This window comes from Condylostylus longicornis, unplaced genomic scaffold (genome assembly GCF_029603195.1).
Source record: "Condylostylus longicornis isolate FDR11 unplaced genomic scaffold, ASM2960319v2 ptg000144l, whole genome shotgun sequence".
Lineage (NCBI taxonomy): Eukaryota > Metazoa > Arthropoda > Insecta > Diptera > Dolichopodidae > Condylostylus > Condylostylus longicornis.
This window is the reverse complement of record NW_026578112.1, coordinates 681,758-700,990: the sequence shown is the minus strand read 5'-3', so window position 1 is coordinate 700,990 and position 19,233 is coordinate 681,758. Positions and strand designations below refer to the sequence as shown.

General features: G+C 21.5%; 1 protein-coding gene across 14 annotated transcripts in view; it reads right to left on the bottom strand.

Annotated features, from left to right (window-relative positions):
• Positions 1–19,233, bottom strand: part of LOC129615681 (TLD domain-containing protein 2) — a 112,964-nt gene that overhangs the window by 41,076 nt on the left and 52,655 nt on the right. For 2 of the 14 annotated variants that reach the window (XM_055531013.1, XM_055531018.1), the window contains 10 exons: positions 18,866–19,186; positions 16,783–17,448; positions 16,560–16,719; positions 14,570–15,410; positions 14,357–14,496; positions 13,530–13,652; positions 12,071–12,225; positions 9,305–9,467; positions 9,035–9,230; positions 8,182–8,274 (listed from right to left, as the gene is read on the bottom strand). In XM_055531013.1, the coding sequence (XP_055386988.1) occupies positions 8,182–8,274; positions 9,035–9,230; positions 9,305–9,467; positions 12,071–12,225; positions 13,530–13,652; positions 14,357–14,496; positions 14,570–15,410; positions 16,560–16,719; positions 16,783–17,448; positions 18,866–19,186 (2,858 nt within the window). The remainder of the gene's footprint in view (positions 1–8,181; positions 8,275–9,034; positions 9,231–9,304; positions 9,468–12,070; positions 12,226–13,529; positions 13,653–14,356; positions 14,497–14,569; positions 15,411–16,559; positions 16,720–16,782; positions 17,449–18,865; positions 19,187–19,233) is intronic. The other 12 variants (XM_055531016.1, XM_055531019.1, XM_055531030.1 and 9 more) reach the window with 10 other exon arrangements.

Genomic DNA, 19,233 nt, shown 5'->3' with positions numbered 1-19,233 from the left:
TATAGTCTTTAAAAAATGTGTATACTTAGTTTATACCCGGTGTTATAATTTTAACTACAGCCTTCACTAATATTTTTCTTTTCTAAATTTTATGCTAATGGAAGAATACTATATGTACACAATATTTTATTAATAAAATATTTTTACAATTAATTAATTTTATAAAAACAAAAAATTTTTTTAATTAAATATAATTTAATTTTTCTATTTTACAGTGTAGTGTGTGCTCGCAATATTTTCGTTTTAATAAACAAAATTTTAGCGCCACATCTATGCGTAACAAGACTTTGTTGTGAATTAATGCGAGTAAATATTTTAAATGAAAAATGACTTTAAAATATTTGAAAAAAAAAAAAGAAAATACAAAACAATCACAGAGGTAAAGTGTAAAATTAAAAAAAAAAATTTAAATCAACTTTTATAGTTTAATTCGTTCTATTTTCTTTTATTTTTTTTGTATTTTTATTATTTTATAAATTAGTTAATTCGCTCAGGTTAAAACTTTTGTTTTCTTATACTTGTAATAAAAAATATACATACAAACATACATATTCCATTATGAATAGTAAAAATTAGTAATTTGAATTGGTTCTGTGAAATGCAGCCCAAAAGACAAATAGCTCATATAACATCTGTTATATTTTTCTATATTTGAATGTATATCAATTCAAATTTGTTTAAATAGCAAATTAGAAAAAATTAGTGTTTAAATTAAAATAATAAAAATAGTCTGAATATCGTTTCCCGCCTTTGAAAATGTTGTTAAAATTTAGGAAAAAAGAAATCACGTAAACCAACTTTTTTCAATATGAATGCCGCCGTGCCAGGTGCGCTATGGATAAAATTTTTAAAATGAAACTGATAAATACCGCAATCTGAAAAGGTTCGAGAGCCACGGCTTTAAACAAAGGAAAATTTGCAACAACTGAACAGCATTAGCTACATATGTGGGACCAATTTAATAAATTGTTCCCAGTAACCGTGAAAAGCTGTTTGTTTTAAATAGCAACATCTGGCAATACTCTTCCAATTTCAGTTAGATTTTGTGCATCAAAATTTATTCCGAGATATTATGGTTGTCGAATGGAAAAATTTTAAATATTAAGGACAGGTAAATTATTAATAATTTACTATGATAAAAGAACTGGTATTATAAAATTGTAATAAATATCATGTTGGTAATACGTGATCTTCAACATTTTGTAAATATTAAAAAAAAAAATATTTTTTTTATGATCCCATTCAATTCAGTTTTATACAGCTGCAGAATAAACGCAATGCATTTTCAGTATTACTTTTTCAGTTTCAAAAATAAAATTTATTTCCTAGATGATCTTCAAAATTTTGTGCCGTTCCGAGAAAATTATACATTTTTCACAATTTCAGATAAATCTTTTTATAATAAACGAATTTTTGCAATCACAAGAAAAGTTAAATTTACAGATTTAGATGGGAAGATTGCATAGGATTGCATTTTCAAGATTTAATATTGATGAAAAACAAAATAAATTCGTATGAAAATTAAATATATAAAATGTGTTCCGCAATTCAGAGTTAGAATTTGTACTCAAGGATTGTGTCAATAAGATTTTATTTTTCTATAATTTATATAACAGTATCAAATTCAAATTATAACACAAACTAGTAATCTAAATAATTTTAAATGTAGAATTTAAGAATAAAAAAATAAACGGTATACATATATAAAATATATATTCGCAAATATATTGTTAAATTCTTTTACGATAAAAACCAGTATAATGACCGTATTTTCTTTGGGTAATTTTTTCAATGCACTTTTAATTTATTACAATAATATTATGTGATTTATTAATTATTGTAAAAGATATTTTAGCTCCCCGTTATTTATAATAAAAAACTATGTATGGGCATATTTCAAAAAAAAAAAAAAAAATCAAATATTCAATAAGAAATATAAAATTTATACCCACACACACAGACATATTATGTATTTAAAAAAAAAATAAATAAATTGTAAATAAGGTGCAGCTTTACTATATGTACCCAGTGTTTGTATGGCAAAAAAAAAATAGTTTCACAAATTGAACGTAATATTTTAATAAAGAAACAAAAAATCATAAAAAAAAATTATTTATTCATGTTGAGAAAAAAAAAAAAGCAAATTATAAACCATTTAATTAAAAAAAACATTCACATAGTCCTAAAATGAAAAAAAAAAATTAATATTAGACTTGTTTATAATTTTCTCCATTTTCAATGGACAATGACATATTGTGCTATTGTATTTGGTATAAACAATTCAATTGGCATTTTTTATTTTTTCAAAATCATGGTACAATATTATCATATGTATATGTATATATGGTATACATATATACTCGCAGACAGAAGCTTAGACATTAAGAATATTATTAATTTCATTTAGACAAAAACAAAATGGAAACAAAAATTAATTATATAGTAGCTAGTATATATTTTCTAAAAATACCTACATATATATTCTTAGCTATTATTTATGCGCTAATACACATGTATAGCACCGTCTAGTAGTATACAAAATAGCCCAAAGAATACATATATGAAAACTTTAAGAGATTATAGAAAAACAAAAGATCTTAATAATTATAATTTCAGTTTTTTTTTTTTGTTTCTTCTCAAAATTTAATTGAATATAAGCATATTTTGAAAACAAATTAAAATAATCTGAGGCCGGCTTAAATATACCCGATTATTAAAATAAAAAAAACAAGGAAAAATTAATCACCATAATAATTTTAGAGATATTTTTGTACTCAAGTTCAAGTACATATACAAAAATATAAACAATTCTAATAAAACATTTTTTTGTGTTAGTGTTCTTTTGTTACTTATATTGAGATTTTTATTACCAAATTTAGAAAGAACTGAAGTATTGCTTTTCATTTTCTTCACGGATAAAATTCAGAAATACAAGTCAAATTTCTCTACAACATAATATGTTCCGACTCAAATACCTTAAAAATGGGTTAACTCTCAATGAATTAAATTGCTACCTGCCGCATCTGAATCAACCAGGCACGTGATAAGTTTAACGTAGGCGGCAAGCAGTAATTTGCTTAATATTAAAAGCTCCCATTATAAATTCAAGCATCTATAAATTTTTTAATATTTTCAAATTAAAAATTAATTGGGACAAAAGTGGTGTAATTTACTGGCTTCTAAAAGAAAATCTAAAACAAAGAATTAACATTATGGTTTATTTTTCAATAAAGTTGTTAAACTTTTTTTCTAATTTTCTTCTTTTTTTTCTGTAATGAATATTTACAATTATAAATAAACTTGTAGGTGACAGAAAAAACAAGAACATAAAATTAAGTAAATGTCGCCGGCAAACTAAAAAAATACTATAATTAATACTATAAGAATGTCAGCCCAATAAATGACAATTTTATTAATTAAAACGATCTTTAAAAATTAATGTTTATTATTAACATAAAATTATATTTACATAATACAATATCTGAATGGAATTTATAAAATTTCACAATATATTGATGAAACGATCTTGGAAATTATTGAAAAATATTAAATCGTAAACTGGTTTTCATTATTTAATTTCAGTAAGTACATGCGCCAAAAATTATAAATATAAAAATGTTTATGTATTTTTAATAATATTCATATTAAAATTACAATTTTGAATAAATTACAAAATATATTCACTTTATTTAAGTTCATTTTAAAATTGTATAAGTTTATATTTATAATAATTTTTTATATAGTTTTGGTATGCATATAATCAGAAAACTAGTGCTTATATACGGTATAAAACATTTCCGATAAAACGGCCTGCAACAACATAATAAAATTCCTTTCATTAATTAAAATAATAGTAGAGTTAAAAGTATATAATTAAATTGACAATAATTTTTCCTGATATACTAGTTTTACCAATGCTTCAATATTCAAAAAAATAGGCAAGGCTAAGGCGAAATAGATTACAGCCAGAAATACTGTTGCATTAAAAAAAAGATTTAATTTTAAAGAGAATTAAACAAGAAAAACTCAATTCAATTATGTCGAAAGTTTAAGGACCGAAAACAAACAGAACAGTTTTGTTTATCATATGAGGATTTCATAGTGTATTCTAATGCATGATAAAATGAAATTTTAACTTTCATACATGATTGGCACACATGTTAGTCGAACATGATGGTACAATATGTTGGTCGAACATGTTGGTCACACATGTTGGTCATTCATTGGTCAAACATGTTGATCATGCATGTTAGCCAAACCTGTTGATCATTCAAGGTGGTATATATTAAAGGTGGTGCATATTAACCAAACATGCTGCTCATACAAATTGCTAGATCCGAATTTTGGTCATGCATATTGATCGAACATTGAAAATGTTATGAATACTCAACACAGCTGATACTGATTTGAACACAGCTATACTCTGATTTGAACACAGCTACAGTACCAAAAACAAAATTTTTTTTTGAAAAACAATTACGGCAAGTAAATTTTAATGGCCGCTTTCAGTACATAATTTATGACAAATTTTAAAAATTTCAAAATAATTTAGCAAGATTTTCAAAATTGTCATTATATAAAGTCGTTATAAAAAATTTACATAGCTACATCAATTAATTTTTTCTTTTTTTTTTTGAAAACTTACTTATGGATATGTAAATTATGAACCTATTATTTTTATTGATCAAAATTTTGATTTAATTTTGACAAATTTTCGACAACAATATACATAATATAAAAATGGTACTAAAAATTGAATGTAACCTCACGAATTCATCATAATATAATTTTATTACTATATATATATGGCAATAAAATCTATATTTAGTACACCGGCTATTTTGTGAATAATATAAAAATATTTATTTACAAAAAATTTATTTAAAAATCAAAAAAAGAAAAAAGTTGTCGCGTGAAGGCAAAAATAAGTTTTGATAATTTCAAAAAATTTTAAAATCATCATACACACATGGATTGGTTCATTTATAAATAAAATATTTTTGTATTTTACATATTTTATTATCTTGACTTTAAATTACATATTTTGAACTAAGGTCATGTCAAAATGAATGAAAATTTAATTCTTAAATACAGTAGAAGCCTAAAATTTTGAAAATATTTGAACTGAAAGTTAATTAATTTTAAACAATTTAAAGTGGAATTTTAAGAATTTGATGATTAAAACTTTTGATAATTTAATTAAAAAATTATTACAAGAGTTATCTGACAAATTTTTAAAATTAATAACAGTTCAAAGACTATAATTAAACACTATTAAACAATTCTGTTGTCTACACCTTTTATTTCGTGTACGATAAAATACTCCCTTTATGAATATCAAACTTGTTTAATAATATTAAGTCCTTAGTAATAATTTTTTCTAAACCAGCTCATATTAATTGAGTTGGCGACTGTTATAATGACAATATTATAATTAAAATCATCTCAGACACTATGTCGTTTAGCAATATTATTAATCCCCATGTGTAAAATTAATATTATATCAATATACCACCATTAATATTCATTGGGGTAGTACAATTAAAATTCATTTTAAAACTTTCCTTAAAAGTTGAAATTCAAGATTATTTCAATATTTCTATACACATAATTAGAAAGTAGTAATTGGAATTAATAATATATACATATATACTATATAATTTTTATTCATAATCAACAATTTGAATAAATTTGAATATTATAAAAAAAAATAAATTTTTTGGTACATTTATTGTTTGTTTAACATGGTTAAAATTAAATAATCATAAATTCAAGAAAAAAATTTTATTCCAAAGATTATTGACTTTTTTATTTGAAATTATAAGATTTAATTTTGAAAAAAAATTTAAATTTTGGAATAAAATATTATGATTATAGTTGCCAAGAATACAATCAAATTTTTTAAGTTTTTGGATAACAAAAAACTCTTTGAAATAGTCTTCGAAATTTACAAAAAAAAAGCTTTCAATTATTTTTAATTTATTTAAACGGATAATAATCAGGAGTTTGCAGCACGACAACTATTTGTTTCGAGCCAAATATTTAATTAGCACAAAAATTTGTAAAAAAAATGGTAAACCCAAATAAAGGTAACAGTTATTCTCAGTTCAGTAACAGCGGTTTCATACATATATGAAATATATGAATGTAAAATTTTAAATCAGATTTAGAATTTAAACAATAAATCAAATTTGTAAATCGTTTGATAGTATTTAATTGGTGACACTATATTTTAGGTTACTTAAGAATTTTTAGAATAGAAAAAAAAATGATTACATCAAAAATGTCAAAACTAATCGATGTCAAACAATCTAATGCGTTAATCGAATATTAAAATAACCCAATTTAAGTTCACACCATTTTTGCTTTTGATAAACCTTACTTATTTTATATATTTGAGTAGCTTGAGTTTTTATTAAGACTACAACCTATAATTTTCAAATAATAATGAAATTCGAATAATAATCAATTACTATCTTATTAATTATTTAATAATTAAATATAAATTTATGTTTTTTCTATATAATTTTATTCCTAATCAATTTTTAAATATTAAAATTCAGAAATATTCACAAATCGGGCGATATAGGACTCAAAATACTTCTAAAATATATAAGAAAATCTAACTATTATAGCACTAAATTTTGATATTATTTTTTAACCCCTACAAATAATATATTCTTTGTTCACCCCTATGCATAATTAGCAATATACTTATTAAAATGGTTCCAATTTCTACTCAACTATAATGTGTATGTATGGTTAATTTTTAAGAATATTTTGGTGTCTAATTGTGTTAAAATAAAAATTTTGTAAGTTTTTTATTTAGATTTTGTTTTTTAATTTTTTTATTACATGAATTTTATTTTTTTTTATCAATTATTTATTTTAACTTATTTTTTGTTTTTTTAAACAAAAATTTTTTCATAAGAAAACTTAAATTCTTAGAAAAAGAACAGAGGAAAAAAAAATGTTGTTGTGTTTAAATGAAAAATTATAAAGAAGCGTCGAAATACAAAAAAAAGTTTTCAAGAAAACTGAAAAAAGAAGAAATTAAAATTAAAATATAAGATCATTTTTCGGTTTTTGACTTAAATAATTAATTAAAAAAAATAAGAAAATAATTAATTAAAAATAATTATTGAAATATTTAAGGTGCTTCTCTAACAATCAACAACATTAGGATAAAAAAAACAAAAATTATTTTTATTTTTTCTCACTATTAACAAAAATTAATGTAATTGGTAACATTCTTCATTAACAGTGTGTGTGAAAATTCCCTAATTTGTTGATAAAAGCAACAACTGTTTTTTATTTTGAATTTTAAATATTAAAATTATTTAAAATTCCGTATAAAATTAAAAAACAATAATAAAAATAATAATATTTTTTTATATATAAGGTGAATTTCGAACATTAAATAGAAAAAAAAAATAAAAAAAAAAAAGAAAATAAAATAATAGGGGTATTCATATTAACAAATGCATTTTATATTCAAGCAAAATATTTATGAATTTTTATAAATTATTTAATTATAATTTTTAAAATAAGTTTTCGATGTTTATATACTATATAAATAATAAATAAAATTTTTTAGCGTTTTATCTCTAATTTTATATAATTTGTTATATTAACATTTTTTTCTATTATTTTTATTATTATATGCACATTTATTATATTTACAAATATTTAAAAAAAAAAATGTAATTAAATTTTGAATTTTTTCCAAAAATAAACAAAAAGAAACAGAGAAAACTATTGTAAACTATTGGAAAAAGTCTACACAATATTTAATGGACTATTTACAAATGATTTTAAATTTAAATTTTTCGTTTATTAATTTTTTAAAATGAATACCTCTAATATAAAATTTCAAAAATTCTTTTAATTTAATTTAATAAAATATTTTTGTTCTATATTTATATAAATTCACTCTCCAAAAATATTAATATTTCGAATATAATTTGAATATCGGAAGTAAATTTGAATTTAATTTAAATTTTTCTATTTATTAAAAAAATTTTTGAAATCTAATTTGTAAATGATAAGTAAAACTACAAATTATAATTAAAATACAAAAAAAAAGGAAAAATAAAAATAAAATAACATAATAAATTTTTTTTTCTTCTAATAAAACTTTTTTTTTTAAAGTTTACAAAAGGTTCATTATTATTTCCTAACCTCGGAACCTAAGAAATCCAAATCTTGTTCTCCCGCAGTTTTGATAAAATCTTTGCTAATGTTGTAACTTTTAACGAAGGGCGCCTTTAAAAGCTGATATTTTCATTTTTTTTTTCAGAGATTATTAGTTTTTTTTATCATATAAATATTTTGACGAATATTTTGGTTTTTTTTTTCGAAATTATATAGCGAAATATTCAACGTTATTTTTTTTTTGCAACAATCGATTATAATATTAAAATTTTAAAAATAAATTCACAAAAAAAAAAAAATAGAAAAAAAGGATTTTAAATATTTATTATATATAAAAATTAAACTAATATTATATAATATTATTGTTAATTAATATATTATTTATAATAATAATAATTTAAGAAAAAAGAATAATAAACAATATCATAAAATATTATAGATGAATTTTTAAAACACACTTTTATTTTTGCTTTTTTTTTTTTTTGCTTTATAACTCTAAATATATATTGTATATATAGTTTTCTTTTTTAAATATTTTCATATTATTTAGAAAATATAATAATTATAAAATGAAAAATAATAATATTATTTTATAGAAAAAAAATATGATTAAGAAACAATATTATTAGAATTGAAAATAAATTATTAAATTAAAAATTAAAATCACAATATTTATTTTTATTTTCATTTAAATTTCAATAATATTCAAAAAAAATTTTAAGTAATTATTTTATTTCCAATTCTATATAATGTTTCTTAATCTAAATATAATTATCAATTAAATATTCTTATTGCATATAAATATAAATTTATTATTTAAATATTATATTTTAAATATATATATATATATTAAAAGAATAACATGAATTTCTTCACTTACCTCCCATGATTCTCTAGTTAATTCAGTAATATCTTCACCATCACTATTCTTACGACCTTCTTTCGAAGCACTATTTTTCGTCCATTCTGTATCATGTTGAATTAATTCAAAACCACGAACTTTAATTTCTTCTTCATTTAATTCACCATATAAATGTGGTACCCATGTATTTATAAAACGATATAATTCATCAACCCTTTAAACAAAAAAAAAAACAAATACAAAACATATTTAAATATATTCTAAATAAATATGAATTAAAATTTTTACCTATTTTTCGGCACACTAAACCAATATTCTGGCCTTAATTTATTTTTACCATATGACATTACTGATGTTGGTAATGGTATAGCTTTTCCTATTGGTTTACCCATACGTAATCTCAAATATAATGGTGGATCTTGGCAGGCACGAGCCGGTCGAGGAATTAATTCTTATTTTATTAAAATAATTAAAAATTATGGAGAAGTTCATAAATTAAATGAAATGAAAAGAAAAAAAAAAAAAACAGATAAAAAACAAATTAATAAATAAATTTTCATTTAAATTTAATAATTTTACAAATTTATTTCATTATATTTAATAAAATTATTATAATATTATAAGAGTTATAAATCATGCAAAAGCTTTTTTAAACCATTTGCTTTAAAATCAAATTAAAAAATTTTTATCCAATAATATTATTAATAATTAAAAAAAAATTTATACAAATTAGATTTGTATATTTACATTAATACATTTACATTATGTTTATAAAGGTGTTTTTAATTACATTATTAAAATATTGAATAAATTGAAAAAAAAAAATTAATTATTCTGAAAATGTTAATTTGGAAGTCGATTAAAATAGACAGTGAATTCATAACTAAATAATGAAAAGAAAGTACAATTATTGCAATTAAATACATTTTTTACAATATATTAAACAATTTTATTGGAGAAGGAAGATTCGTACTTATTTAAAGGACAATACAATACTGTACAAGAAAAATTTTAAATGAAATTAAATTAATAATTAAAAAATAATTAAAAAATAGAGAAAACCTAACCTGATTTTATAAATTTTTTAATAACACAATTTTAAATTTAAAGAAGTTTACATAAATTAAATTCCTTTAGTCTCCTATCTTGTATAAATCACGGTTAATTTTAGGGAAATTGTTCGGCAATAAACAAGATTACAATAATAATCAATAAAACATCATTTACAATCTTAGAAAATAAAATATTTGCGATTTTAAGAAGAACAGTAATTTATAATATGGATATATGGAAATTATTAAACAATATAAGTAAAAATTTACAAATTATTAAATAAATTTTATTTCTCAAATTAAAAATTACAAGAAAAAGAATACGTTCTCATTATTTTATTTAATTAATCAATTGATTAATAATTAGTATAACTATTTTAATTCTATTCCATAAATATTATCTTCATTTCATGAAGTAAATTTTATAAATTGAATTGAAACTTTCACGATTAAATTAAGAACTGTGAAATATTCTAAAAAATATAATTAATTTGATATTGATTACAACAATAATTATGTATTAATGTTAAAAATATTATCAAATATTAAAATTTTTATTAAAATCTTACTTAGAAATTAAAATTTAAATAATAATTTTACAAAATAAATCCTAATATTTAATTATAAATAACATTCAAAGATTCACTCAAGCAAAATAAAATTAGAATAATTTTTTTTTTTGCTTTAAAATAAAATAAGGTTTAAAATATCTTAGTGAAATGCTTGGAATGAGGGGTAACACATGTAAGTATTTAAGTTTTTATATTGTTTTTTTTTTTTTTGATTTTTGGAGTTGTTTTTTTCTTAATCAATCTGAAAAATCAAATTTATTAAAATTTATAACAGTTTTCATGTGTTTTCTACAATTAAATCTTAAATATTTATTATAAATATTACGAAGGAAAAAAACAATTTAAAAGAAATTTAAATTGTTTAAAAATTTGATTTTTGATTGATTTTATATAATAATTAAGAAGATAATTAAAATATTGTATAGAGTGAAAATAAAATTGCATAGCGAAAGTTATTTCAAATCATTATAATATCATTGATAATATTAGAAATTATAATATAATAGTTGAAGAGATTTATAAGGGTTATCACAGTTATAGATTATTATAATAGTAAGGCATCAACATATATAGATTACTTTATTTTTAATATAAATTATATAATATAAATATTTAATATATTTATAATATAGAAATATAATTAATATATATAGGTATTGTTTTTTTTTCGTTTCTTACATTCTTATAATATTTTTATTATATTTTTTTTGTTTTTTGATATTTAAACATACCGAGTAGTTCTAGTTGTGGAAACAGTGGTGCTCTCACTAATTTTTTATGTATGTATGTATGTATATATTTAATAAATCATATAAAATTTGTTTTTATTTTGTAAATACATATTTTAAATATTCATACATATTTATAACAATATTATTACATATACGTTTTTATATTATGTTTTTATATATTTAAATATATTTTTGTTTTGATTTTTGTTTTTAATTTATGATATTAATGAAGAAAATTTAATTATTAATTTAAGATTAATAAAAGAAGAGGAAAAAAAAGTAATTAAATCACATAATTAGTGAAAACTTTCTAATGAAAATTTTTGTGCAAAAAAAAAATATATTAAAAAAATAATTTTAGTTTTTTCTTTAATATCTAAAATATTTTTTAATTAAATTCTATTTTAAAAATGAAATCAAAATGCAAAAACTGTAATTAGTAATAAGAGAAAAAAATTAAGTAAATAAAATCAATTTCATTTTCAACTTAAAATTTAAATAATATTTAATTAGTTTAAGAAAAATTTGCTACAAAAATATTTACTTAATGGCACACAAAGTCACATTAAAAAAATTTATTTACTTAATTTTCTCTCTTTAACAAAAAAAAAATTAAAACGTTTTAAAAAAGTAAAGTTAAAAAACTATTTTCTTTAAAAGAACCAATTTTTTTTTATTGCCTAAATAAATTATACTTACTATCAAAGCTAACAAAAAGTTCAGGCATATCATCAATTGACACCATTGAACGATAATCCAATTTTGGTTGAGGTGGTTGAGATTTTTGTTTAACTGAAGATGACGTTGAACCATCCGTTGAACTTGGTCGCATAAATGTACCAATTGATGAACGTCTAAAAATTTTTTTTAAAAATTAATATTTATAAAAATTTAAATTATTCTTTTTTGTTTAACTTGATATTTTAAATAGGAACGTAAAAGTGAAAACTTATTTCTTAAGATTTCAAGAATTGATAATATATATATTATAATAGTGTGTGCAATTTAGAACAAAATTTAAGAAATACGTGCTGTGATAAATACATAAATATGATTTCATTCAAATATAGAACTTACTATTCTGTTTTTTTTTTTTTAAATATTATAAAATTCATACAGAAATTAATATAAATTTATTTTGATGTATCATAAAATTTTTAGTTCTTACATTCAAAGAGTATCTAATAGAAAAATATCGAATATAGGTCTTAAATTTAATTTGGGATGAAAGTAAAAAAAAAAAAAAACAAAAAATTTAATGTTGTTAATGAATTTTAATGAAAATATTTAAATATAGATGATTGATACGATATTTGAATTTATGTTCCAAAAATTTTTATGTTATTGGGAACACTTTGATAAATTGTTTTTTTAATTTTTATATGAACAAATTTGCTATCAGATCTAATTTGAAATATTTGGAATCATTACTTAGATTTCATTAGAATTTGGAATAATATAGCACAATATATTATGTAATGATAGGATAGAAAAGAATATACTTTATATAAAACATAATAATAATGTAAATTTTTTTACATGTATATAGGTAAATCGAAAATTTAATAGATATCTCCAAGCAGTTTCAATACAAAATAAAAATTTAAATCTCCCCTGAAATATTTTAATTTATAAAATACATAATATAATATGCATTTTCTTTTACAAAAATAAAATCTGGTTATTATAGATATTTCTTAGCTGTTATTTAACAAAAGAAAAAATACACAAACGAAACTCATAGACGATTATTGAAAAGCTACCCTACTTTTCACAAATTTTTTTTTTTTATAATATAGTACATAGATTTTATTTACAAAATACATTTATGAAAATAAAAATACAATCCATTCTCAAATAATTCAATTATTAAACAAAAATTAAAAAAAAAAAAAAAAAATATAGAAAAATATATTGGGACAAAAGAAATATTTTATAATAATATCGGAAATGTTTGTACATTTTTATTTCCAAAATTAAAATCACAAATTTACAAAAAAAAAAATAAAAATTTTATTTTAAATTAAAAATTTAAAATGAAAAAATTAAAAGAAAACAACATATCAAGAGCATTGATTTAGAAAAACAATATTATACAAAAATACATGAAATTTATTAGGATCTATTTTAAATGTTTCACTTGTTAAAATGCCCTTACCCGGGGGTTGAATGACCTTCCGAATGTGGTGTAACTGGAGGTACGGGAGAACCTCCAGAATCTTCAGATGGTGTTTTTGAAAATAAATTTCCACCCAATTCAGATACCAATGTTATGGGCGAACTATTCATTTTATTTTGAAATTTATTTATAATATACATATATATATATATATACATCAATTTGCAAATATATTTATATACACGTATATATTTACAAAATAAAATTAATTATATAAGACAATTTTTGTAAAAAAAAAAGAAATTTTGGGTTTTTTTTTGTTTTTCGAATTAAATAAAAATTTTGTTAACACAAAAATGTTCGTATTTGAGAAAAAAATATTTTGAATTAATTTTTTTTTTGATTGTGTATTTAAATGTGTGGAATTATTTTTGTAAATGATTTGTGAAATGCACATAAGTGTTTTTAAAATAAAACAAAACAAGGGTTTTCAATATAATATGTAAATTAAAAAAAAAAAGGAAAATTGAATAATTAGATGATTTTGAATTTAAAAGAAAATTACATTTTATATTAAAATTTTTTTTATTTCATAAATAAATTTGATTAAAAAATTAATTTAAGTAAAAAAAAAAACAAAGAAAATCAAAAAGAATGTAGAAAGAAAGATAAAAATTGTAAAATATTAGATTAATTTTAAAATTTAATTAAATTTGTTATAATTTTTCAACGCTAATAAAACAAAATATATTTTAATTGTCATATACTCGTAACTCGTACAGTTTTTTTTTCTTAATTAAAAATAAATAAATATTGTAACCCATTTTTAAATAAAAATACAAAATATTTCTTTATATTTCACTTACCTTGAAAACACCTTGGAAAATACGCTTTGATTTGAATCACCTGTATTTGGAGCTGATTCAACTGATTCATTTGGTTTTGTTTGTCCATCACCAGTAAGCCCTTCAACCCATGTCAAAGGATATGATAATCGTTTTAACATCTAAAATAATTATGAAAATTAAATAACCAAATTATTTATTGTGCAACTAGCATATTATAGAATTTTTTAATACCTTATTCTTTTTATTTTGATCGCCTGTTTTATCACTGATGTCTGATAACTTTTCTTTTTCATTATTCTCATCAACACTAAAACTGACACTTGATGTTTTCTTACGACCACCTGATCCACCGGGACTTGTTTGAGTTGTATCTAAACTTTGTGTCTGTTGCGAAAGTAAATTTGTTGTTGATGGTTTTGGTGATGATTCACCAAGCGGTGTTGGTGATATTGTACGTGGTGGTACCCAGTCAGAGCTAAGAACAATATCAGCATCACTAAAAACTTTTTTTGTTGGCATAGGTGCAACAACAGGAATAGGATCACGGATATCAATACCAGAATCATAATAGGATTGTAATGATGAATCATTATCATTTTCAAAATCAAGACCAGCACTTATATTATTAATTGTGCTATTTATTATATTATTATTTAAATTATTTATATTTTTATTATTAATATTGCTGTTTACATTATTTATATTGTTTAAAGCTGCTGTTGTCAATAAAGAAGTAGGTGCAATAATATTACTATTATTGCAGTATTTACCATCGGATAAACCAATCAAACCAGTTGTGCCACTAACTGAATTACTTCGGCATTGTGAAGTAAAACCACTTAAAGAATCTAATAGTGGAAAACCTGATGAATTACGGCGTTCTTGATTTAATCTTAATAGAGATTCTGTAACAGCAGCTGCTAATTCAGCATCATTTTTCTCAGTTATTGAATCGGGAATAGAATTTCTTGTCGTTGTGGAAATATTATTACAATTGGATATACATGAAATTCGTCTATTGAACAGGTCACCTTCATCTTCAGAAGATCTTCGTGAATTATTTAAACTAATTCTTTTTATTAGTATAATTGTTTATTTTTTTCGATTATTTTATTTGATTTATGATGTGAAGCCATAACAACACATTTATTTTATAAAAATTATTTACGAAGTGAGAATTTTGAATCATGAAATTTGATATTTTTAGTTTTACATTCTCCCCCAAAAGGATGGAAAGGATAGGTAAATGGATTTTGCAATAAATTGTTTTTTTATATATTTTTAACAAACACCGAACAAAAATGTAAATGATGAAAATGAAAACCAATAAAATAAAAAACATTACATGAAACGAAACAAAAAGAAATAAAATAATTTTAAAATAAATCCAAAATTATATAATTGTAAAATATTTTCTATTTGCTAAATTTAAGCATCTGCGAAAAGAGCATTTTCAGTGTAGACTGAAAAATTAAGAATTATTTGAGTTTTTATTTTTTTATTAATTAGCAGAACATTTTATTATTCATTTCCGTTTGCATAAGCAGATTTTTAGTTTTAGTTGTATTTTGATGTTAGCAAATTAATAATATTAAGCGTTTTGTGGCTAAGGTAATTTTTTGCGGCTATCAATAGAATTACAACAGTTAGCCGCATTTTGAAAAATAGGTTTGTTTAAATGCTATAATAGTATGAACAATACTAACTTCTATTTTTCACTTTCTTCGTAATTTTTTTTCTTTTTTACATGAAATTTGTTTTATTTTCTTTAATTAATTTTTGGATTAATGTGACACTAAATATGAAAGTGAACAGAGGATAATGGATCTTGTCAAAAAATTTATATTGTTTACTCATTACAGCAAAAGGAATATTTAACCGAAAAACTTTCTTTAAATTCAGAATATATTTTTCAAAAAAAAATTTAATTTGATCATTATAATTTATGAACATGAAAATTTATTAGCAAGAATAAGACTTTATTAGAAAAAGAATAATGAAAATTTTGAATTTGTTTTATATTCCAATTAAAAATGAATATTCGAATAATAAAGATGAAAATAATTCGATCCAATTCGAAATTAAAATTTAATTTTTAATAATTATGAATGTAAAATATGTATAAGTTTATGCTTGATAAAAAAATAAACAAAAAATACAATTAAATGAAATCATAAACTAACAAAAAGTTTGCAAAAAATTTATAAGGCTTTCTCTTTACCTATCTTTACTTGGTATTGCCCAATGATGGTCTAAAAGACTTTTTCTTCGTTCTTCAAGAGTAGAACGTGAGTCAACTAATTCATCTTTCTTAATTTCGTTATCAGATGCTTCTTTTTTTTCCGCCTGAGTTTCACAAATACTTTCAGTCTTCGTAGTATCTAAAAAACATATATGTATCTTATTATATATCTAGTTTTGTAATTAGAAAAAAATTTTTCAACCTTTGGTATCTGCTTTCTCACAATCATTTTCAGGTTGTTTATCTTGTTTTTCTGAGCTGTTTTCTGATACTGGTGTAACACGATCCTTTTCGAATGCCTTTGGAAATGCATTACCATCACGTCCAGAACTAGATGCAATCGATTCTTGATCATCACATGTTTCAACTGAGCTAACACCAACGCCACCTAATTCCGGAAATGTATCATCTTTAACTAATAATGAATCTTTTCCAGGAGACTGTGTACCTTCTAATCGCGGTGAATCTTTCGGTTTTGGATAATAAACTTCAATCTTCTCATTCTGATTCGTTGATAATTCACTGCCTCCACCACTACCTATACCAGCTGTACCAGCAACCCGCATATGTGCGATATCATGAAATATGGCAGCATTTACGACCAACTCCATAGGAGCAATAACACCATAACTTTCAGGGCCATGTTCAATAACTAAAGCATCTGAAACATTTGGATCGAACATAACAGCATTTGGTGTCACTAATAGAACACCACCAACAACACCCTGGCCATCGGTTATGTGCCGAACATTTATTTTAAGGAAACGTTGTGTTATAACTGGATCATCCCCACCTTCTTTACCTTCTGTACTAACACGTTCAATGTGACCAGGCTTTGGTGAACCAGGTCTTAATCCATCAAGAATATCTAATTTAAAAAAAGAAAAAACATGACTAAATAAGTATTTTATTATAACCTTGAAAAATAAAAAAAAATATGAAAAATAAATATTGGACGACTTTTCAAAAAATTTCCTATCTTACTCGTTTAAGTAGGTATGGAGTGGGTATGTACATACATATGTATTTATATACATATATGCAAAATTTATTTGAATTTTCATAGATTAAACGTGCCTACGTAACGCAACGTATGTATGTAAATATGTGTACTTATATATGTACATAACTAAATAAATTTGACACATATAACTATTTTAGAATAAAACAATAAAAAAATTTTGGAGCAGATAAGAGCCCATTTTATGAATTTTGAATTGAAATTTCGAGATTAGTTTCAACTTTTGTTTAAATAAGTAAAGTTTTTAGGAGACACTTAAGTGAATAAATAAATAGAAAATATAATAGGAGCAGGTAAATTATGTAGGCACCTACTACGTATTGTCTTAAATTATGAAAAATTACCCTAAAATTACTTCATGTTAATTCTATGTTTTTTTATTATTACCTACGCGAAACCTAATCTTTATGATATCAAAAAAAATTTGATTATAAAAAAAAAGTAGTTGAATTTAATCAATTGTTATTATTCATAATTTAATACAAGAACAGTAAATAATGTATGTATGTTTGTAATATAATGTATAATCACCTCCATCCTTCCAAAACACTGCCGTATGCATTATCTTTTGAAAACTTAAAATTTTATTTAACAGCTACTATGGAATGTTTTTAGTTTTAAATAAAATTTTTTCAAATAAATATCTGACTACATTTGTTTAATTAAAATAGCTCCTTAATTAAATTGCATTGCAAGAAAAATATAAATTAAAATTTTAGTCGTAGTAAAAATTATTCAAAATAAATCCAGCAAGTAGCAATTCACCGATAAAATCTGATTGTACAGAATATGACATTTATAATAAAAAAAAAATTAGCTGTCAAATTCATAATGTGACATTTAACACATGTTTTGGAAAGATATAAAAAACAAATGGGATGTGAAATTAAAAATATTGAATTGACAGCAAACAAATTCACCACAGTGAAATAAAAGCTCTCGATTCAAAATAAAAGCTTTTGCTTTCAGAAATTTTTTTTCCTTATAGAGATGACAACATATATGAATTAAAAATATAATTGTGTATCAAATTAAATGAGTATTTTTTATTTGATACCTTTTTTTTTAAGGTACTGAAAATTCCTACATATACACCTATTCTATTTTTCATTAATCATACACCTATTATTTTCATTTCAATTAATTTTGCAATCCTCACGAAACAAAATATCAATATGTATGTATGTGTCAATATTATACAAGTAGTATATCCGTTAATAGTTAAAATACTTATTTTGTAAAAATAAATCAAAAGCATACTAACAATTATTTTTACCTTTTTCTTCATTTGTTGCATCTGTTGATATATTTCTTTCAATAGGACTTGATTTACCAGATGCTGTTGATACTTTATCATCACTTGTTGATCCTGTTGTTGATGTATTATCAGCAACAGCTGATTTATCTGGTACTAAAAGTTGTTGTCCTGAATATATAAAATTGCTAGCCAATTTATTTAAATGCATTAACTCTGATGGTGTTGTATCAAAACGTGCTGCAACTGATGTAAGTGTATCACGATTACCAACCGTATAATTTGTGGTTGGTATCGATGGTAAAGATGATTTTTTAAGTTTATCGCCATCTACAAAACATTAAAATTAAATTAATTTTATTTTTTTTTTTTTTTTG